Source organism: Pelophylax lessonae (genome assembly GCF_965119305.1).
Source record: "Pelophylax lessonae genome assembly, chromosome: 6".
NCBI lineage: Eukaryota > Metazoa > Chordata > Amphibia > Anura > Ranidae > Pelophylax > Pelophylax lessonae.
In genome coordinates, this window is record NC_138773.1 from 112,908,513 (window position 1) to 112,932,186 (window position 23,674).

The following is a 23,674-nucleotide window of genomic DNA, read 5'->3' on the forward strand; positions in this document are numbered from 1 at the left end:
ACAGGGAAGGTTAGCTTACACTCTGATTGCTTATTACAGTGATGATCACAGACATAAGCAGTTTCTAACACTGTTCAAAAGTTTAATTAATGAAACCTTGCTTACAACTGTGATTGGTCACGGCCATCACTTGGTACAGGGTGCTGTGACTGGCCCTGGTACCATGTGATCGCTATGACCAATCACAGATATCACACAGTAGTAAGCAAGGCATCATGTGATGGAGGATGATATATTTCAGCTATTTATGTAGCACAGACAATTTAAGCAGCATGTTACATATATCATGTACATTCACATCAGTCCTTGTCCTAACTCATATATATACATAACCTAAATGCTTGTCCTTGGAGTGTGGGAGGTAACTGGAGTACCCAGAGAAAAAAACACAAACAAGCATAGACAGAGCATGCAAACTCTATAAAGGTAGTGTTGTGGTTGGAATTCGAACCAACGAACCTCGTGTTGTCAGGTTGAAATGCCAATCACAAAGCCACTGTGCTACCCTGAAAACATAACAGGACCAACTCCCAAGGTGCAGAAGAGAGAGCAAATGTTAGGGCAATGAATTGGTAGTGCAGTGACCCTGCAGTAAAACCATAGCATGTGCTGGAAAATTGGGCACACACACACTAAGTATCTTTTATGTCCACAGCTGCCAAAAAGTTTCCCAAGTAAAGGGAGGCAATGACAGATCTGGTTGATTCTATCTGGAATTCTTGGGCCCAAATGTATATATTCAAGGTTTTAAATCTCTCTTTTGAACTTTGGAACGGTGAACAGGTTGGAGTACAGTTCTGCAGCAGGGCTATGACATGTTTGTCCAGAGGATGATGATGATCCACCAGTCTGCAATGAGATAAAGGAAGGTTTAAGAGAATGAGGTAAGGGCTCAAAATGAAACGTGAGTTTGCAGCCCAGGGACACCATTTCTTTAACCCATGCATCTGGAGTGCAAGCTGTCCAAGCGTCCGCAAAGCTAAACAGATGTCCCCCAATTCTGGAAGTGGGGACACACTTTCATTCAGAGGGAAAGCTTGTCTGAAGATCTGGCAGAGATGAAGTGCCAGGCTATGCAGTTGGTCAGGGAGCTCCGACGGCCTTGATGCTGAAGAAAACGAAGTGGAGAAACAAAAGGGGTGCTTCTTACCGCTCAGAGGGGCAGACGACTTTGCAATCTGCTCCCTGAGGAAAATGAATGCATTTGCCAAAAGTAACATCCTCGATGAGAAGATCTAGAGCTGGTCCCAAGTGGTGCTGTTCCTTAAACGCCATGTGGATAAAATGCTTCTTATGCAACAGTTCTGCGCTCTAACACTTTAATCAGTGTCCTGCACATATGCACGGACAGAGACATGTGAGAAAAAGGGTGGGAGGCTTTCGGTAATCTGCCATAGCTGATATTTAGTGCCACAGCTCTGCTTCACGTGTTCAATAAGCAGAGGATAAACGGCAGTGATGGTGCAATCACTTTTAAGATATGGTTCGACAAAGCAAAGCTGTCACCTGTTAAGGGTGCATCTCAGTATCCACCAGTGAGAACAGCTATTTATCGGTTGGTAGGGTCTTTAAAAGCAGGTGCATTCTCCACAGATCTAGCAGTTGCTTTATTATGGTGAGACATGTTTAGATTCACAGTGGGAATGGACCACTTCTGAATAAAATCTGCATCAAAACAAGGCAAGCAAGCTCTTAGGGAAGCAGGCAACCTATCAGGATGCATCTAATGTCTGTATAGAAACAGATGGAAAAATAGATGCAAAGTAATTCTTTACATCCTTAGGTGCTGGGGCACCCGGTACAGCAGGACCTCCCCCCTCTAGAATGTCTAAAATAAGACATGTTGTGGTCGCAGGGCAGTTGGGCAACATACAGGCTCAGGGTAAGTAGCAAGGCCTCAAATACTCAAGAAATCCCCAAACCTGGTAGCAGATGGGGGTCAGTGACTGGAGGGTTGGATAGCAACTGTATGTGGGTAGCAGGGATGGATAAAAGTTCCATGTGACTGGTTGCAGCAGAATAAGAAAAGAGAAGATTCTTCCTTGAAGCTGTATGATGGGAAAAGAAAGATCAGAGCTTGCACAAAATCCCACTCATTGGATAATATCAGTTGTCAGTAGTCCCACAGCGTTAATGTCCTACTATGGCAAAGCTGGGGTGTAAACGAGAACAATGGTGCCCAGTGATCAATTTAAAAAGAAAAAAAGGAGGAAGATTCTGATTCTCAGCCTATCCAGCCTACTCACAAAGCTAGTTTTTAGAGACATGCCAGCGGTTCTGGACCTGGAAAGGGCTCTGCAGCGAACTTACTAGAACTGAATCTGGACAGTGTCCCATGCAGAACACTGTGTTGGAAGGTCACTTCTTGGCTCATCCTGCAACATCCATTCCAGCAGAAAAAAAAAAAATTGCTAATAAAAACACAGCTTCGTTCTTAAAACAGCAGAGCTGTAGACATTTATCCTCCTAGTAAAAACTGAGGCACACTGTTAGATACTAAGAGGGATAATACCCTGAGCTGGCCCACAGAGGTTTTTTTTTTTGCCTCTTTTTTTATAAAAAATGCTCTATAAAGGTTATAATGTAAATACATTTAGAAGGACTTTATTGCCCCACTACTAGCGGGGGAAGTTACATGTAGTATATATTCTATATAGTGTTAGGTAGTTGTGTCTCCAGTGCTGAATTGTTTTTATCAACTAAATCCCATCCCCACCACACACATTCGTCCTTCCACTTTATCTTGCCCCCCAACCACAAACACCACACTTCCCAGTATCTATGCCAGCAGCGAGTTGGCCACTCTAGTATACAGCCAGATAGTTCTTACACTAACAGCGTAATACTGTTAACCCCCCCACTGACCAAATCCCCAGCCTATGAACCTTACAAACCCCTCTGAAGCCTTAAAAATGGCCTGTAAAGCATTCTAGAAACTCTGTACATTGGGTATGAAGTATATGCAGCAGATAAAAAAGTCTACATACCCCTGATGAAATGTCAGGTTTCTGTGATGTAAAAAAATGAGACAAAGATAAAACATTTTAGAACTTTTTCCTTTACCTTTAATGTGACCTATAAACTGTACAACTCGGTTGAACAACAAACTGAAATCTTTTCGGTGGAGGGTCGTAAAAATAAAAAACTAAAATAATATGGCTGCACACGTGTGCACAATCTTAAAAGAATACTTTGTTGAAGCCCCTTTTGATTTTTTTACAGCACTCAGTCTTTCTGGTTATGAGTCTATCAGCATTGCACATCTTGACTTGGCAATATTTGCCCACTCTTCTTTGCAAAAACACTCCAAATCTGTCTGATTGCGAGGGCATCTCCTGTGCACAGCCCTCTTCAGATCACCCCACAGATTTTCAATCAGATTCAGGTCTGGGCCATTCCAAAACTTTAATCTTCTTCTGGTAAAGCCATTACTTTGTCGACTTGGATGTGTGCTTTGGGTCGTTATGCTGAAAGATGAAGTTCCTCTTCATGTTCAACTTTCTAGCGGAAGCCTTTAGGTTTTGTGCCAATATTGACTGGTATTTGGAACTGTTCATAATTTCCTCTACCTTGACTAGGGCCCCTGTCCCAGCCGAAGAAAAACAACCCGAAGCATGATGCTGCCACCGAAGAATACAGAAATACAGAGATACATTGTTGTCACATGTACCACAACGCCAGTACTTGCCACCTATTCCTGCAGCTCCTTTAATGTTGCTGTAGGCCTCTTGGCGGCCTCCCTGACCAGTCTTCTTCTCGTCTTTTCATCAATTTTGGAGGGACGTCCAGCTCTTGGTAATGTCATTGTTGTGCCATATTTTCTCCACTTGATGATTACTGTCCTCACTGTGTTCCATTGTATATCTAATGCTTTGGAAATTCTTTTGTACCCTTCTCCTGACCGATACCTTTTAACAATGAGATCCCTCTGATGCTTTGGAAACTCTCTGCAGACCATGGCTTTTGCTGTAGGATGCGACTAAGAAAATGTCAGGAAAAACCTACTAGAACAGCTGAACTTTATTTGGGGTTAATAAGAAGCACTTTAAATGATTGCATGTGTGTACGGACTCCTATTTAACATGAGTTTGAATGCGATTGCTTAATTCTGAACAAAGCTACATCCCCAGTTCTGTGGGTGTGCACACTTATGCAACCACATTATTTTAGTTTTTTATTTTTACTCCCCCCTTAAAAGATTTCAGTTTGTTTTTCAATTCAGTTGTACAGTTTATAGGTCACAATAAAAGTGGAAAAAGCTCTGAAATTATTTATCTGTGTCTCCTTTTTTACATCACAGAAACCTTACATTTTAACAGGGATGTGTAGACATTTTATATCCTCTGTATATAATAGAAGAAAACAATAAAAGGACTAGCAGCAGCGTAAACATAGCATACCCCACTGATAATACAGGAATATGTCAGAAGTACTGTATTTGCTTCTGTATAGTAATGAGTCTCTGGAGGGGCACATTACAATACTGTAATTGATAGCAATTACCGCTGCAGAAGCAGACAATAACCTAAATGCAGATCTTAAACCTAGAATGATGGATGACAAAAAGTATTGGTTCTACAGTCAGAAGGGTGATACTAGGGAATGAAGCTTAGGTCCCCAGCCAGGCTGAACGGGTAGGGGGGTAGAATCCTGTGCCTGACTTAATGTAAAGATAATAAATAGCTGAAGTATTTGGAGACATTTCAGATAAAGGGATGAAAACCAAGCAACATAATAGCCACAGGATAGTCCAGTCGGATACGTCCCATATATGTATACATGTCCATGTGACAAAGTTGATAGGGAACCTGGGAGAACAGAAATATGGGCACTGCTACTGTTTTTAAAGAAGCAGGGTGGGACTGTTATCTCCATCCTGGCCTTGCTACCAAGGAAGTCAAAAAACTCAAAGAAGTATAACAGGTAGGAGTTCAGTCTTGGTCCAGGTTCCCTTCATTTCGCAAATTCCTGCTATTTTGGGTGACTGCAAGTCTATTTGGCTGAAGTTCCACCTAAGTATGTAAGGGAGCAAAGATAAACAAATATCAACCCTCTAACACCTGTACATCTTCAGAACAGAAGAAGCCACTTTTCTGTAGAGGTTAGCATAGGGCTTACTTGTATTCTACAACCAGAAGCCTAACAATTTCAGGCAGTCTATATAGAGGATTGAATTGACATTCACAAAACAGGAAATTATTATTATTATTATACAGGATTTATATAGCGCCAACAGTTTGTGCAGCACTTAACAAAATGAAGGCAGACATTACAGTTACACTACAATTTGGAACAAAAGGAATCAGAGGGCCCTGCTTGTTAGAGCTTACTATCTAAAAGGGAGGGTCAATTGATACAAAAGGCAATAGCTGTGGGGGATGAGCTGATGGAGCAAGTGAAACAGTGTTATTAGTTAGTAGCCAGGTAGGCTTCTTTAAAGAGAAGGGTTTTCAGGGATTGTCTAAAGATGGATAGATTAGGGGAAAGTCGGACAAATTGGGGTAGAGAGTTCCAAAGAATGGGAGAAGCTCTGGAGAAATCCTGGAGGCGAGCATGGGAAGAGGTGACAAGGGAGCTAGAGAGCAGGAGGTCTTGGGAGGAACGAAGAGAGCGGCTTGGTTGATATTTTGAGATCAGGTTAGTGATGTAGCTGGGGGCAGAGTTGTGGATGGCTTTGTAAACTATTGTTAGCACTTTGAATTTTATTCGTTGGGTGAGTGGAAGCCAGTGAAGGGATTGGCAGAGAGGGGTGGAGGACACTGAACGGTTGGTAAGGTGGATAAGTCTTGCAGCAGCATTCATTATGGATTTAAGGGGGGATAATCTATGTAAGGGTAATCCAATGAGGAGGGAGTTGCAATAGTCGAGGCGAGAGATAACCAGGGCGTGAATTAAAAGCTTGGTGGTGTCATTGGATAAAAAGGGCCGTATTCTAGCGATGTTGTGGAGGTTAAGGCGGCATGATTTGGACAGGGATTGGATGTGAGCCTGAAAGGACAGTGCAGAGTCCAGGGTTACCCCTAGCACCCTGGCATGTGTGGAAGGACTAATAGTTGTTCCATTGATCTTGACAGAGAATTCTGGGGAAGGGGCACATGGAGGAGGAAATATTATGAGCTTGGTTTTAGATAGATTCAGTTTGAGGAAGTGGTGAGACATCCAGGCTGATATGTCTGTTAGTAGATCAGTGATGCGGGAGGAGACTGATGGGGTGAGCTGAGGGGTAGAGAGGTAGATTTGGGTGTCATCAGCATAGAAATGGTAGTGGAAGCCATGGGAGGCTATTAGCTGACCCAGGGAGGAGATATAGATTGAGAATAGTAGAGGTCCAAGGACAGAACCTTGGGGGACCCCAACAGTAAGAGGAGTTGCAGGGGAGTAAGTGGAATTGTAAGTGACACTGAAGGTGCAGTGAGATAGGTAAGATTCGAACCAATGGATAGCACAGCCACGGAGACCGAGCAAACTGAGTTTTTTGAGAAAGAGGGGGTGGTCAACAGTATCAAAAGGCAGCAGAGAGGTCCAAGAGTAAGAGTATTGAGCAGGAACCATTGGTTTTTGCTGTTAGTAAGTCATTTGTAAGTTTTAGGAGAGAAGTTTCTGTGGAGTGTTGCCGGCGAAATCCAGACTGAAGGGGATCAAGGAGGTTATTCTCAATGAGGTGCTTGCTCAGGCGGTTGTAGACTAAACGTTCAAGGAGTTTGGAAGCAAAAGGGAGTAAGGAGATGGGTCTTAAGTTATTAAGATTGGTGGGGTCTAGTGAGGCTTTCTTTGTTTTGGGAGTTACTAGCGCATGTTTTAGAGAGTTTGGGAAGATGCCAGTGGAGAGGGAGAGGTTGGAGATATGAGTTAAAGAGTGTAGGATAGAGTCAGAGGGTGACCGTAGTATTTGAGAAGGAACAGGGTCCAGGGGGCAGGAAGTTAGGTGGGCAGTATTAAAAATCTTAGTGACTTCCTCTACAGTAGTTGGGTTAAACAAGGGAAGTATTGATTGTGCAGGAGGACAAGGTGTGTATGGTGAGGGAGATATCTGTAGTGTAAACATCTCTTCATGATTTGTAACAATCTTATTTTTGAAGTGATTGGCAATCTCTTGGGCAGTGAGTAAGTTAGTGGGTGGAAGCAATGGAGGACGAAGTAGAGCGTTGAAGGTAGAAAAGAAGGGGGGCGTGGCTTGGATGTAGAGCGGAACGGACGTCTGCCCTGAGAGCTCCTGCCATCCTGATTCAATCTATGCCATCCTGAGGAATCCGTTGGCTATACCTGCCCAGGTTTTACACCTGACTTCTGAGGAACGGATTCCTGCCCTCATATGCCGTCCAAGGGGAAGAAATCGGCAACTCCGTGCAAGCCTGCCACGCGTCAGGCCCTGCCTGCGGCCTGTCCGGATGCTATCTTGAAAGAGTGGCTCCGGGCCTTGCTGGCGGAGATGGAGGATGTGCGGGTCTCCAGCCCTGAGCCGGCTGCTCCGGGCAAGGACGTGGGGCTGATACGGCAGTGATCCTACAAGCCATAGAGCACAGCAAGACCTCCCTTCTGGTCCACATTGATCATCTAGCGGAAGAGTGCAACCTGATCCGCAACGACCTGGACAAGATCCGCGGTCGCCTCACGGAGGTGGAGGACAGGGTGTCCACGACGGAAGACTCAACGACCCACCATTCTGGCCTACTGGACACCCTGCAGCAGAAGGTAGACGCGCTAATGGCCAAGGCGGACAATGCGGAGAACCGCATGAGGCGCAACAACGTCCGAGTCCTTGGCCTGCCTGAAGGATCGGAAGGTGAGTCCCCGGCGGAGTTTGCGGAGGGGTTCTTCAGGCAACTACTGGACTTTCGGGAGGTGTCGCCCACGTATGTGGTGGAGCGGGCACACCGCGTCCCTACCGGCAAAAAGATTCCCGGTGCCCCTCCGAGACCCTTCCTGGTTCGTTTCCTTAACTACCGGGACCGGGATCGCGTTCTGGGTGAGGCCCGGAAGCATCCCGAACTGAGATTCGAGAATGCCTCCATTCAGCTCTATGGAGACTTCTCGGCTGACCTCCAGAGGAAGAGAAAGTCCTTCACCGATGTCCGGCGCAGACTGCGAGAAAAAGGGGTCCAGTACGGCATGTTGTATCCGAGTCGGCTTCGAGTCACCCATGGGGGCACAGTGCGGTTCTTTAACACCCCGGACGATGCGGATGCCTGGCTGCTAACCATTCGTTGAGAGGCGTGAGTACTGGCTCCTGTCTGCACTGCTGTCCTCCCCCCATCCTGCCTGGATCCGTGATGCTGCACCCCTGTTTCTCCCCTTGCTTCCCTGGATGCCTACTCTGTGCTTGTTTTTCCTCAGTCTGAATCCCTGTTGTGTCCTTACCCTATTTTTGCCTGTCCCCACTTTTGTTTTTTGGCTGGGACCTTGGTCTCCCCCTAATTCACTGCTCCTTATATGGATGGCTTCACTTCTCCTCTGTTGGGGAGCTCTCGGGCTCTACTGATTGGATGTCCAACACTGAAATAATCTCCGGTACTTTGATTTGACTGCCCTTTTATTTCCCCTTTCCCTCTTCCATTGCCACTGACTGTGCAGTGGGGTGCCACCCGCTTTCCCTGTTTTTTTCGCGGGTGGATCTCCCCTCGCACCCCATGTTTGCGGCCTGAAGTAACTGTTTCCCTCTTGTGGCCGCAAGAGGTAGCACATGTTCTGGGATGAAGCCGTGCCAGGGTGTTGTTGTTTTCCTGGTCGGCAGGGACTACTTTTTTTTTGGGGGACTGTTCTGTCTTTTTTTTTCTCTTGGTGCCTTATGCCGAGGGGTTTTTCTTATTTTTTTCTCTCTCATGGCTGCTAGCTCAATGTATTACATTTTGTGCTCAGGTATTACCTCCATAATGCAACTTTACCGAGTAATGTTTGTTCCCTGGTCCGGCCTGTGTATGGCTAGTGGGGAGGAGTGTGTGGTGTGGGGACCTCCCCTCCTGGAGCCGCTGCGATGCTCCCTCCCTGGGATCCTGCACTTATTTTGTCTTGGATACCATGGCAGGGAGTATTAGGCTGCTTTCGTGGAATGTGCGGGGCTTAAATAATAAAATTAAACGTTCCTTGATGTTCAAATACCTTCAATCTCATAAGCCGCATATTTTGTTTCTCCAGGAGACACATCTCATTGGCAGCTCTGTGCTGGCTCTGCGCCGGCGCTGGGTGGGGCACTCCTTTCATGCCACGTACTCCTCCTAAGCAAGGGGGGTCTCCATCCTTATCAACAAATCGTTCCCGTGCCATATAGAGCAGGTCGTTACCGATCCGCAGGGACGGTATATTATTCTTGCACTGCGTTTTGAGGTCAAACTTTATGTGTTTGTCAACGTATATGTACCCCCGCCCTTCTCTGGTGATGTGTTGTATCAGATTTATGAGCACCTGGCTGCATTCTCCACTCCGGGGATCTTCCTGGCAGGTGATTTCAATGCCATCTTGGACAGGGCGCTCGACACATCCAACCCGAGCAGGCAGGAGTGCCCTGAGTTTGTTCACTGGGCCTCCACTTTGCAGTTGACTGAAATTTGGAGGTGGAAAAATCCTGACCTCCGCCACTTCACGCATGTGTCAGCGCCCCATAGGTCTGGATCGCGTATTGACCTCACCTTTTGTCCCCCTTCGGCTCTCCAGCTTGTGACTTCTGCAGTGTACCTGCCTTCTGGTATATCGGATCATTCCCCATTGGAGCTCATGCTGGAGCTGGGGGGACGGAGGGGGCACGAGTGTTGGAGGCTGGGTACTAAATGGTTGCGGGATTCTGGAGTGGAGGAGGCAGTGCAGGGCAAGATCTCTCAGTACTGGGAATGTAATGAGGATTCGTCCTCACCCCTGATTTGCTGGGATGCTTTTAAGGCCACTATTCGTGGAGACTACATTAGTGCTATCAAGGCGGCCAGGGTGGAGGGTGCTGCGGAACTGCTGGCGTTGGAAGAAGGGGTATCCTTGGCTGAATCTGATTTTGCCTTGGATCAGACTCCTGAGGCACACTCCTCCCTGGCCCAGGCCCAGAGGGCGTTACATTTGCATGTGTCCTCGGCCGCCTTGGCTGATTGGCTCACTCAGGGCTAAAGTGTTTGAGAGTGGTGACAAGAACGGGAGGCTCCTGGCTAACCTGGTGGCGGATTCTAAATCTCAGACAGTTGTTCCCCTCATCCGAATGGAGGCGGGGGACACCACTGCAGACCCTGCTGCCATTCTTGCTGAGTTTCGGAGTTATTATCAACGTTTGTATTCTGTGCCCTCCCCTCCGCGGGACATGGTGGACCTGGGGGCCCTCGGGGATCTCTCCTTGCCGCAATTGGACGAGGATGAGGCCGCTTCCTTGGAGGCGGACTTGACCTTGGAGGAGGTGGAGGCAGCTATCCGCTCTCTCCCCCCCGAGAAGACCACGGGTCCGGATGGCCTGCCGGGGGACTGGTACAAAATGTACATAGCAGATCTGGCTCCCAGATTGTGCAGTCTATATCGAGCAAGCCTGGAGGCTGGCGCGCTTCCAGACTCGTTGGCTCAGGCATTGTGTTGATCTTGAAACCTGGCAAAGACCCTACCCTTTGCTCGGCCTATCGGCCGATTTACCTTCTTAATTATGATTTGAAGATTCTGACGAAAATCCTTGCCACCAGGTTGATGAAGGTCCTCCCGTTCTTGGTCGACATTGACCAAACGGGTTTCATGCCAGGGAAATCTACTGATATCAATATCCGTCGGGTGTATACACATTTGCAGGTCCCTGCGGAGGAACAGAGCCAACGAGTTTTAGTGTCATTGGATCTAGAGAAGGCCTTTGACTCTGTAGCCTGGCCCTACCTTAGTGAGGTGCTCCGCTCGTTTGGTTTTGGTCCTACCTTCTGCAAGTGGATTGACATTCTTTACAGTAAGCCTCAGGCACAGATCAAGTTGGGGGGTAGGGTGTTGCCTGTATTTGATATCCGACGCGGCACCCGTCAGGGGTGTCCACTGTCGCCGGCGTTGTTTTCGCTGGCGGTGGAGCCCCTGGCGAGGGCTGTTCGGGGTTCCGGAGAGATCGGGGGGATTCGGGTGGGGTCCCTGGAGGAAAAACTGGCATTGTACGCGGACGATATCATTCTGTTCCTCCGGGACCCGGGCCCCTCCCTCCGGGCTGTCCTGGCCGTGCTGTCGCGCTTTACGGAACTGTCGGGTCTCCGAGTAAACTGGGAGAAATCTCTCTTGCTCCCGGTGGATGCAGACTCCCGGACACGGGCGGACTCCTCTTTGCCCTTGTGCTGGGCGGACAGTGTCAGATACCTGGGGGTCACGATCTCCCCGAGGGTGCAGGATTTCTGTGCTCTGAATCTCTACCTTCTCCTCCAGTCCTTCAAGGACAGGCTCCGGGCATGGGCGAATCTCCCGCTGACTTTGATTGGGCGCATAAACCTTGTTAAAATGAAGTTGTTGCCTCCCCTACTATATGTTCTGCGACAGTCGCCGGTGTGGATCCCCAAACGGATCTTTAGAGCCATTCATTCCCAGATGACCGCCTTCATATGGGGGGCTCGCCCCCCGAGGCTGCGGCTAGCTGTCCTACAGCGGCCCTGGACGCATGGGGGTCTGGCTTGCCCAGATTTTTTCATGTATTTCATTGCCGGTCTGCTGACCCATGCCCACAATTGGCTTGTATCGGATGACACGAACTCTGCGGTGGTGCTTGAGGCGGCGCTGCTGGGGTCCTACGAGGCACTGCGCAACGCCCTATTCCGTGGCGCCCGGGCTCCATACCCCCTTACCAACTCTATGAAGGTGGTGATCAGGGCTTGGGTGCTGGTCTCTCCCTATACTAAATCTGACCCCCACGGGCTCTCTCCTAATACCCCCTTATGGCGTAACCCGGAGTTGCCTGAGTTCTTATCCATTCCTGACCCGTCTCTGTGGGCCTCTAGGGGTATAAGATGTCTCTCACATATTTGTCAAGGGGATGGTTTGCTGAGCTTTGATAGGCTTAAGGCCAAATTTGATCTGCCTAACTCATACCTTTTCAGGTTCCTGCAGCTCCGCCACGCCTTTCGGACTCAGTTTGGGGGTTCTCCCCCTGATATGACTCCGGCGGATCTGGAGCTCCTCCTTCGGGACGAAGATCTTTGGAAACCGCTGTCCTCAATCTACAGATCCTTGCTGCCAGGTGTGCATGTGGGTCTGGAGAGATTGCAGGAATTCTGGGTGGCGGAGGTGCAGGACCTGGATTCGGAGGATTGGGAGGATGTCTGGGGCTACCCGTTTAAATATTTAGTCTCCTCGAGGGACCGGCTGGTCCAATGTAAAATTGTACATAAGTTCCACCTTACGCCCTCCAGATTACATAAAGTGTCTACATAAAATGTCTATCCCGGATGCCTGTTGGCGCTGCGGTGCTGATTCCCCATCCTATACCCATATGATCTGGCACTGTCCGTCCTTGCAGGGGTTTTGGTCTGAGGTCCGGGGTTTCATTATCAAACTGACTACTATTCCTATCCCGGCTGAGATTGAAACTTGTATTTTGGGGCTTGTGAACGCGCTGGCCCACACTGTTGCTACACGTACCCTCCTGGGGCTTCTGCTCTTCTATGCCAGGAAACTGGTGGTGATGCGTTGGAGAGCCCCTGGGGTCCCGACGTTATCACAATGGAAGACGCTGGTGAACTCCATGATACCTCTATATAAAGCGGTGTACAAGTTTAGGGGATGCTCCAAAAAATTCCACAAAGTGTGGGATCTGTGGTTGGATGCTGCAGATACCGCAGAAGATTCCTCGGCCCCGGCCGTTGATGTGTCTCGACCAGCTACTTAGGTTTACTTGTATTTATGCATTGCGCTATGTGAATTTTTGATTTGCAGTATGTACTGGACCATGATTGGGAACACCAATGCTTAGTAGACTCGGTACTCGCCTGTGTTACTCTGGACTACCTTTGAGCTGCAGCCACTGTTGAGGGGTTAGTACGGGGGGGGGGGGGGGGGGGTTTCTTCCCCCTTTTTTTTTTTTTTTTTTTTATGTTCTTTTTTGTTCTCGTTTTCGTTGTTTTGTTTTGTTGAGCCGGGGTATGCCCAAATGGCTCTGTTTTGTATGTTTTGTATGTTGTTATAAAATTCAATAAAAATAATTAAAAAAAAAAAAGAAGGTAGAAAAGAATTGATGGGGACTGTGTAAGAGGGTGTTAAAGTAGGTCTGTTTGGCAGTGTGGAGGCAGGAACTGTATTTTTGGAGGGCAGATTTATATTGGCTGAAATCTTGCTGTGACTTGGTCTTACGCCACAGACGCTCAAGAGCGCGACTACGTTTTTTGAGGCTTCTGGTATTGTCTGTCTGCCAGGGTTGTAGCGGTCGGGGCCTGATTCTGTGTGTAGTGAGGGGGGCCAAAGCATCTAGGGTAGATGACAGTGAACTGTTGTAGACAGAAGTGGCCATGTTGGGGCAGGAGAGGGATGAGATTGTGTTGAAGAGACCATCTGTAGCAGAAAAAATAAGTGAAGGGTTAAGATGGCGAAGGTTTCTACGGGTAATTGTTCAGTAGTTGGAAGGTAAGGAGGAGGACAAGGAGAGACTGAAACTAATGAGGTGGTGATCAGAGAGAGGGAATGGAATGTTGGAGAGGTTGCGAGGGGTGCATAGGTAGGAGAACATGAGGTCAAGGCTGTTGCCATTAGAGTGTGTAGAAGCATGTGTCCATTGTTTTAGGTCAAAAGAGGAGGTTAAGCTCAAAAGTTTAGAAGTAGCAGGAGTGTTAAGATTAACAGGGATGTTGAAGTCTCCAAGAATGATTGTGGGGATTTCAGAAGAGAGAAAGGAGGGAAGCCAGGCAGAGAAGTCATCAAGGAAGCCTGATACTGGTCCAGGAGGCCAATAAAAATAGACGAATACAGTGAGCTTCAAATGAGGAGAGAGACAGAGAAGGGGTTGCATGAAGAACCTGAAAAGTGCTTTGAGGGGGAAGCAGAATTCCAACCCCACCTCCTTTCCGTCCACTAGGCCTGGGAGAGTGAGTCCACAGGAGGACACCATGGGAGAGGGCAGCAGGAGAAGGAGAGTCAGAGTCTTGAAGCCAGGTCTCAGTAATTGCAAGCAGGTTGAAGGCGTTTGTGATAAATAGGTCATGGACAGAGGTGAGTTTGTTGCAAACAGAGCGGGCATTCCAGAGGGCGCAGGAGAAGGGGAGGTTGGCTCTAGGCAGAAGAGGAATAGAAACCAGATTGTGTGGATTTCGGCTGGTGTCAGAGGATAGGGGGTGACGGGTATGTTTGCCAAAGGTAAATGATGGGGGTCCAGGATTTGGGGAAATATCTCCAGAGGTTAGGAGAAGCAGAAGGGTGAGGGAGGTGATATGGGAGTATGATTTATGAGGGGGGGACACATCTCAGTGTCCTGTAGGTTTTATTGGTGTGTGGGTTCAGAATCAGCAGGAGTTGATGAGTGCAGTATAAAGGTGAGGATAGGAGTGAGGGTGATATACAAGCTGTGGGGCGGAGAAGAGGGGTAAAGGAAAGTTTTAGGAGAGAGGATGCAAACATGAGAAGGAGAATTAGGGATTGCATAATACAGGGTGGTGAGATTGAGAAGTAGACTGAATGTGAGATGGAAAAGTTGTATAGAGTCTCAGCTCACCTGTAGTCTGTCTGTTGGCTTGCAGTTGCGTGCTTTGTGCATTTGCTGAAGTGCTGAGCCAAAGTGTAATACTTAATCCAATATTAATACTTTATCCAAGATGATAGTTGCCAATGCAATCCCCGCCTGTGCAACCCCTGCCTGTGCTTCCCCTAGAAAGGGCTTACATTTATACTGAGTTGGGTGGAGGTATTGCCAATTAATCAATTAGGATTGCATAGGAGGGACACATGGCTGACAGAATAAACTTCTCACACCAAAGACAGACTACAAGGAATAGCAAGAGAGCAGAATGGCAGAGTAATAAAGATAAGGACAGCTCATAATTTGGGTATAGACAAGAGAAAGCAAAACAAACATCAGTGTTCTATGGACAGAGGTAAAAGATTTTGAAAGCAGCATAGATTACCATTAAGCAAATTAGAGAAATGATTCTATTTCAGTTAAAGGTGGATTTTGAAAGCAGCATAGATTACCATTGGGGTGGTGTCCCCATCACATGGGCAGTGATGTGGACACCCGAAGAAGGAAAATTCTACAGAAATGGGACAAAAAAAATTCTACAGAAATGGGACAAAAGACATTAACACAAAGCTTTATATTTCACTTACTTCCTAAATCCTTCATATATGTCCATATTTCTTTTTCCTCTTGGCTGTGAGCAAAGGCACAATTTCCTATAAACTGGCATTTTCTGCCATTCACTATATGATGACACAACTGCAGAAAAGATATTATATTTATTAATTTTTAAAAATAGTATTTATACAATAAAAACTACCTTAAATTAAAAATGCAAGTTACTTTTACATAATTTACTAATATTCCTTGCATATATAAGTTCCTATTTTAGTACAAAATGTGAAAGATTCGAAGCCTACTGCACCCTATGTTATAACTACTTTGAGCTACAGAAGTCTTATAAAAGGTCATGGTGTTGTCTTTCAGAGACAACTCAACTATCGGTCAGCAGTGTGGAGGAAAAGTTCTTCCCACAAAAACAAAAATTTTAAGGGGCTCATTGATAACAAAGAACAGATATCTCTGTTTTCTGTTATACTTTGCAGGCTTGCACCTTATCGCAGCCTGGATTTTGCCCATTCACAAAAAGCATGCTGCGGTACGAAGAAACATGATCAGTCTCTGCTCCCGCTTTGACTTACATTTACTTGTTTTTATTTCACTATGCTAGCTTTGAACTCCCAAAGTTAATGATGTATAATGCACATTTGTAAATTACCACATGCTCTATAAATGTAAAGCAGCCATTTTTTTTAAAGTAGCTGTCTGGCCATGGAATGGCTATTACTTTACTACTGGACCCCTAAATAATCCTCTATTTGCATAAGATAATGAATTGTATTGTTATGTATATATGTTTTTGAAGTACTCTCTTACTTTTACTGAGTGAAATTCAGAGGCTAACATTACTGACCTCCTGAAAATGCTAGTTGCCAGCTGTCTGTATCGTAATACTCTGACTTTCAACTTTGAGTCAATGGAATAGAGCGAGCAATGCAGGGAAAAACTCTTAATCTGCATACTTTTTTGGGCAAAATGACAACAAATAATAAACTCAATAGATCAGCATGACAGCCATGCAACTTAGTTTGTTAGATGGAATGTTAGAAGAAGCCTACACACTTTTTACCCTCAGTATGTTTCCTTTAAACCAGTTTGGAATTTAGATTGAGACGTATTTGCCCTCTAGACAATTCCAATACATTAATTAAATTCCTTACACCAAATTAGTGTTGGCTGTAAAATTGCTGCTAGACTTTAGTGGGGGCTTGGATAGGAAGACACAATCCAGCTATCCTCAGGGAAATATGACCACAGAACTTGCCATAAACTTGTGAGTTTGGTCTGTCAACCAATACAAACCTAAATACAGGGGCATTGGCTTAATCACCGGCTTTACCCCCTTCATTACCAGGCCATTTTTAGTGATATAGCACTGCGTTACTTTGACAATTGCGTGGTTGTGCGATACTGTACCCAAATAAAATGTATGTTTTTCCCACAAAAAGAGCTTTCTTTTGGTGGTATCACCTCTGTGGTTTTTATTTTTAAAGTATAAACAAAAATAGACTGACAATTTAAAAAAAAAAAACAATATTTTTTACTTGCTATAAAACACATCCAATGAAAAAAAAAAATGGAAAAAAAAATGGTAAAAAAAAAAAAAACAAATCAAATTTCTTTATCAATTTAGGCCAAAATGTATTCTGTGCATATGTTTGGTAAAAAAATTACCAATAAGCATATATTGATTGGTTTGCGCAAAAGTTATGGCGTCCAAGAACTATGGGATATATTTATGGAATTTTTATTTATCTATTTTTTTTAAATGATTTTTTATCATCAGGAAATAAGGATCCCAGACAAAAACATGTACATTGGAAACCAGGCATATTGACATTAGACATTCACAAGGCAGACCAAAGGGCCAGCACCTCAAAACATAGAAGACCACATAGAGAGCCTTATTCCTAAAAGTCTGATATATATTTTTTTTTTTTTTAAACAAAGAAAAAATACCCCATTGGTAATAAATAGGATAATACCATAACTAACCCCCCCTCCCCTTAAAAAACTCCAACATCCTGTAAGAACGGAGGGGGGGGGGGGGGGTGGCAACAGGCCTCTCCCTAGGATATACAAACTTTTTACAATAACCATTGGGTAGATGCAGACAAGGCAAGGAAATTCAAGCCCTGTCATTCAAACAGTGTGTAGCCCCTAACCTTGGTAAGGGCCTATCAAGACATTAATCATGCAGCAGCATTCCCCCCCCCCCCCCATGGATATATCTCAATTATCCATCTCTCCCTCCAGAGTGTCCTTAGAGTCTACCCAATGAAACCACACCTTCCTGAACTTCTTGGGGGAACCATGTGCCTTATACGATATAGCAGAAAGTCATCATTTATTACTTTTATCCACATCCCTAACATCAGTTTTTCAATAGATATCAACCTCCTTGCTATGAGCTTCCATACCTCAAAAAAAAAAAAAAAAAGAATTCTAAGGAATAGTTGGGTATATACACCCAACTCCTCTTGTTCAAAAACTCCCAACAGACATCGCAAGGGGGGGGGGGGGGGGGGCATATGTTAGGAAGAGCAAATTTATCAGTTATAAACTCTGTCACCATAGACCACAGAGGCCTTATCTTTATACATTCCCACACCATATGAAAAAAGTCCCTTCAGCCCCCAGGCATTTATGACAACTTGCACAGTCTCTCTAATGCATACAGAACAACCTTACCGGTGTATAATACATCTAAAGAAGGAACCTAAGCTGAATCATCTGTTGAGGAGATAACAGTGGTAAGGTAAGCGTCAAGCACCTTCTGCCAAAACTCTGATAACTCCGATGCAAAAGCCAGCCATCTAGTCCTTGCTTGTGCTATCAACCTGGGATCCCCAGGTCCCAATGCTAGGTAATACCTGGACAATCTCTTGGTTGGATCAGGATCCAACAAAGTAGCCTCCAAAGAGGTATTTTTAAATTGGACCTCTCCCAAACTGCGCTACGGCTGCATGACGTACCTGAGCATATCTAAAGTGTCAGGTCCTGGGTATTCCAAACTAGCCCACCTAACTGGTTAAAAGTGCATAGCTTACCTTTTTGACATTTGTGAAGTAACTACTTTATCCCAAAATGGGCCCATGCAGATCCAGCCCCCAGTTTAAGGAACTCCCCCAGAGACTTATTGTACCATAGCGTGCTATAGGAGAGAGCGTTAAGGGCGTATCCCCTACATTTTGGGAGCATATATGAAAAATCCCCCCAGAGAGTGCCATTACTGAGCCAACCCTCCTACCCGGGACTCCCTTCCTGTATTTATTTATTTTTTACTAGTAATGTAGACCAGGGGTGGGGAACCTACGGCCCGGGGGCCGTATGCGGCCCTCAAAGTCATTTGGTCTGGCCCCCCATGCAGCTGAGTCTGTGTCTCTCAGCTTATCTGTCAGAACTGAGCCGATGCTTCCTGTATAGTTCCGGCTCCGTTCTGACAGTCTGAGTGAGTCACAGGCGGAGTTATATCAAATGCACTCTACCTGTGACCAATACAGGAAACATCGCCTCTTCCTCCAGCGCGGCGCCGCTGCTAGCCAGCATTTCCCACCAGCAGCACACACAGCAGTACCAGCCAGAACCAGCAGTACCAGCTAGAGCCAGCAGTACCAGTCAGAACCAGCAGTACTCACAGCAGTACCAGCCAGAACCAGCAGTTACCAGCCAGAGCCTGCAGTACCAGCAGTACCAGTCAGAGCCGGCAGTACCAGTCAGAGCCAGCAGTACCAGCCAGAGCCAGCAGTACCAGCCAGAGCCAGCAGTACTCAGAGCAGTACCAGCCAGAGCCAGCGGTACTCACAGCAATACCAGCCAGATCCAGCAGTACTCACTGCAGTACCAGCCAGGACCAGCAGTACCAGCCAGAGCCAGCAGTACTCACAGCATTACCAGCCAGAACCAGCAGTACCCACAGCAGTATCAGCCAGAACCAGCCAGAGCCAGCAGTACTCACAGCAGTACCAGCCAGAGCCAGCAGTACCCACAGCAGTACCAGCCAGAACCAGCAGTACCCACAGCAGTACCAGCCAGGGCCAGCAGTACTCACAACAGTACCAGCCAGAACCAGCAGTACTAGCCAGAGCCAGCAGTATTCACAGCAGTACCAGCCAGAGCCAGCAATACCCACAGCAGTACCAGCCAGAGCCAGCAGTACCCACGGCAGTACCAGCCAGAGCAAGCAGTACCCACAACAGTACCAGCCAGCATTACCCACAGCAGTACCAGCCAGCAGTACCTACAGCACAGTACCAGCCAGCAGTACCAGCCTGAGCCAGCAGTACCCACCGCAATACCAGCCAGCAGTACCAGCCTGAGCCAGCAGTACCCACAGCAATACCAGCCAGCAGTACTAGCCAGTAGTACCAGCTTGAGCCAGCAGTACCCACAGCACAGTACAGCCAGCAGTACCAGCCAGCCGTACCCACAGCACAATACAAGCCAGCAGTACCCACAGCAGTACCAGCCAGCTGTACCCACCAGCAGTACCAGCCAGCTATACCCACCAGAAGTACCCACCAGCAGTTCTTTTCAAAACTTATCACCACAAAGAGTTGACTGCGCTTCAGACTGACCGACGCAAACCTGGAAAACCATCAATACCAGCTAACATCAAACACCTCATCAAAGAGAAGCAGTTGCAGCCATCACATTAGGGGTAAGTTAAATGTTTGACCAAATATAACAGGCACATTTTTAAGTTAATAATTTTGTACGGCCCCCAAATGATTTTATAAATACTCAAATGGCCCTTGGCAGAGAAAAGGTTCCCCACCCCTGATGTAGACGAACAGCGACTTATAGCAAGGACTGCGATATTGTGGTGGACAAATCTGACACTGTACTAATGACACTGGCAGGGAAGGGGTTAAAATCTAGGGCGATCAAGGGGTTAAATGTGTGGCCAACATATATTACTGTGTGTACTGTTTTTACTAAGCACTGTGCTGTTTTTTAGTTTACAGGGGAAAAAAAACCTGCACATTGCTGCTGTTAGAAGAGAGCCTTGTGTTTGTTTACCTACACTGGGCTCTCTTCGTTACAGTCCGGAGCTGATCATCAGGTGCCGCTGACCAATCAGCGGCCAGAACAGCTGATTGGTTTGTGCTGCAGCCAATCACAACGCAGCCAGGCCGCAGGAGAGCTACCTTGCGGCCATACAGTGGGTACGGAAAGTATTCAGACCCCCTTAAATTTTTCACTCTTTGTTATATTGCAGACATTTGCTAAAATCATTTAGGTTCATTCTTCTTCCTCATGAATGTACACATAGCACCCCATACTGACAGAAAAACACAGAATTGTTGACATTGTTGCAGATTTATTAAAAAAGAAAAACTGAAATATCACATGGTCCTAAGTATTCAGACCCTTTGCTGTGACACTCAGGTGCTTTCCATTTCTTCTGATCATCCTTGAGATGGTTCTACACCTTCATTTGAGTCCAGCTGTGTTTGATTATACTGATTGGACTTGATTAGGAAAGCCACACACCTGTCTATATAAGACCTTCCAGATCACAATGCATGTCAGAGCAAATGAGAATCATGAGGTCAAAAGAACTGCCTGAAGAGCTCAGAGACAGAATTGTGGCAAGGCACAGATCTGGCCAAGGTTACAAAAAGATTTCTGCTGCACTTAAGGTTCCTAAGAGCACAGTGGCCTCCATAATCCTCAAATGGAAGACGTTTGGGACAACCAGAACCCTTCCTAGAGCTGGCCGTCCGGCCAAACTGAGCTATCGGGGGGGAAAAGAGCCTTGGTAAGAGAGGTAAAGAAGAACCCAAAGATCACTGTGGCTGAGCTCCAGAGATGCAGTCAGGAGATGGGAGAAAGTTGTAGAAAGTCAACCATCACTGCAGCCCTCCACCAGTCGGGGCTTTATGGCAGAGTGGCCCGACAGAAGCCTCTCCTCAGTGTAAGACACATGAAAGCCTGCATGGAGTTTGCTAAAAAAACACCTGAAGGACTCCAAGATGGTGAGAAATAAGATTCTCTGGTCTGATGAGACCAAAATAGAACTTTTTGGCCTTAATTCTAAGCGGTATGTGTGGAGAAAACCAGGCACTGCTCATCACCTGTCCAATACAGTCCCAACAGTGAAGCATGGTGGTGGCAGCATCATGCTGTGGGGGTGTTTTTCAGCTGCAGGGACAGGACGACTGGTTGCAATCGAGGGAAAGATGAATGCAGCCAAGTACAGGGATATCCTGGACAAAAACCTTCTCCAGAGTGCTCTGGACCTCAGACTGGGCCGAAGGTTTACCTTCCAACAAGACAATGACCCTAAGCACACAGCTAAAATAAAGAAGGAGTGGCTTCACAACAACTCCGTGACTGTTCTTGAATGGCCCAGCCAGAGCCCTGACTTAAACCCAATTGAGCATCTCTGGAGAGACCTAAAAATGGCTGTCCACCAACGTTTACCATCCAACCTGACAGAACTGGAGAGGATCTGCAAGGAGGAATGGCAGAGGATCCCCAAATCCAGGTGTGAAAGACTTGTTGCATCTTTCCCAAAAAGACTCCTGGCTGTATTAGATCAAAAGGGGGCTTCTACTAAATACTGAGCAAAGGGTCTGAATACTTAGGACCATGTGATATTTCAGTTTTTCTTTTTTAATAAATCTGCAACAATGTCAACAATTCTGTGTTTTTCTGTCAGTATGGGGTGCTATGTGTACATTCATGAGGAAGAAGAATGAACCTAAATGATTTTAGCAAATGGCTGCAATATAACAAAGAGTGAAAAATTTAAGGGGGTCTGAATACTTTCCGTACCCACTGTATATGTACAGTATACGGTCATCAAGCGGTTAAACAGTGACTGGCCATCAGAGTTGGAGGCCACATAAAGAGATGAGATTCCTGATTCATTTGAAAAGAGCCCAGAAAGGCACCCAGCCGGGGGCAATGGCCCATATCTGGAGGTACTGACCTATGGTAGCTTTGGATCTGGGTTTACGCATTATTGAAAAAATTATTTCATTCAGATGCAAAGAGGAACCCCTGTGAAGCCCTCCTTTTAAACCTATCGAGTCATTATTACGGAGAGACTGCAAACTGGCAATGCACCTCTTTCTAGCAACTAAGTTCACTATATAGCGAGGGCCTGGAAAACTCCTGCTCTCAGTTTCAAGCAGATAAACATTGAATGAACAATGTTATGGTCAACGAGGGATTAACCACTTGCCCACCAGCTGCCACAGGTTCCACAAAACGACGTACCTTGATATGCGAGGCCGCCAGCCGCGATTGCCGCTGGGCGCCCGCAATTGTTCCCATGGAGACAGAAGGGCGATCTGCCGTTGTAAACACAGCAGACCGCTGTTCTGTCAGCAATGAACACAGGGATCATATGTTCCTCCTATTTAGTTTCATAATTTCATAATTCCATCCCCCACACAGTTAGAAAGCATCCCCTAGGGACACATTTAATTATTTGCTCGCCCCTAGTGTTAACCCCTTCCCTGCCAGTGTCATTAGTACGGTAACAGTGCATATTTTTAGAACTGATTACTGTAGTAATGTCACTGGTCCCCCCAAAAGTGTGAAAAATGTCAGTTAGGTGTCTGATTTGTCCCCTGAAATGGCGCAGGCCCGCTTAAAAAAAAAAAATATGTAGCAGAATAAAAATTGGCCTTAAGTGAAGAAAAAATTTGATTTTTACATTTTTTTTTATTGGGCATGTTAAATTACATAAAGTGAAAAAAAAAATATATATTTTTTTCTTCAGTATTGTCGCTCTTTTTTTGTTTATAGCGCAAAAAATAAAAGTTGAAGAAGAGGTGATCAAATAGCACCAAAAGAAAGCTTTATTTGTGGGGAAAAAGGACATCGATTTTATTTGGGTACAGAGTCACGTGCAATGGTCCGTTAAAATAATGCAGTGCTGAATCCCAAAAAATGGCCTGGTCATTAAGGGGGAAAACCTTCCGGTCCAGAAGTGGTTAATATCTATACTGTGATTCCCATGACCAATTCTACCCATTTGGCATCCTTGGATATCCTTTGCCCATTCTTCGCGCTTTGACCACAATGTTACTGACATTACAAAATTTTTCAGGTGCATTATCCTCCGAGACCACTTTTTTCTTCCCTGTTCCCTTTCCATTTTACCCTATTTCTTTTTTTTCCCCAGTATCTTTACCCTCCTCCTACTCCTCCCCTGGAAGTATTGTTCATTCTATATATTTCTGTATACCTCAGTTGACTGACATTCCTCGGGTTTAATGACAAAGAACAGATCAGAGTCCTTCCCCACGGTTCCGGAGGTTTGGCCTCCTTTAGATTTTCTACTTTTTGTTACTGTCGATAACTATGTTCTACCTTTCAGGAACATTTGAACATCGCACTTATAATGAGGATCGGTTAAATTGTTCCATAATTTACTTATTGTAACTCTTTTATCCTACTGTATTTTGGAGCTATTCTCCGAGTTACGTTGTGCACTACGGATACCTGTATTAGTCAACT

At 46.0% G+C, this 23,674-nt stretch overlaps 1 protein-coding gene across 1 annotated transcript in view; it reads right to left on the reverse strand.

Moving 5' to 3' along the window:
* ZC3H7A (zinc finger CCCH-type containing 7A) overlaps positions 1-23,674 on the reverse strand; it is a 183,835-nt gene that overhangs the window by 16,849 nt on the left and 143,312 nt on the right. The window contains exon 20 of the mRNA XM_082262312.1: positions 15,226-15,334. Coding sequence (XP_082118438.1) covers positions 15,226-15,334 — 109 coding nt within the window. The remainder of the gene's footprint in view (positions 1-15,225; positions 15,335-23,674) is intronic.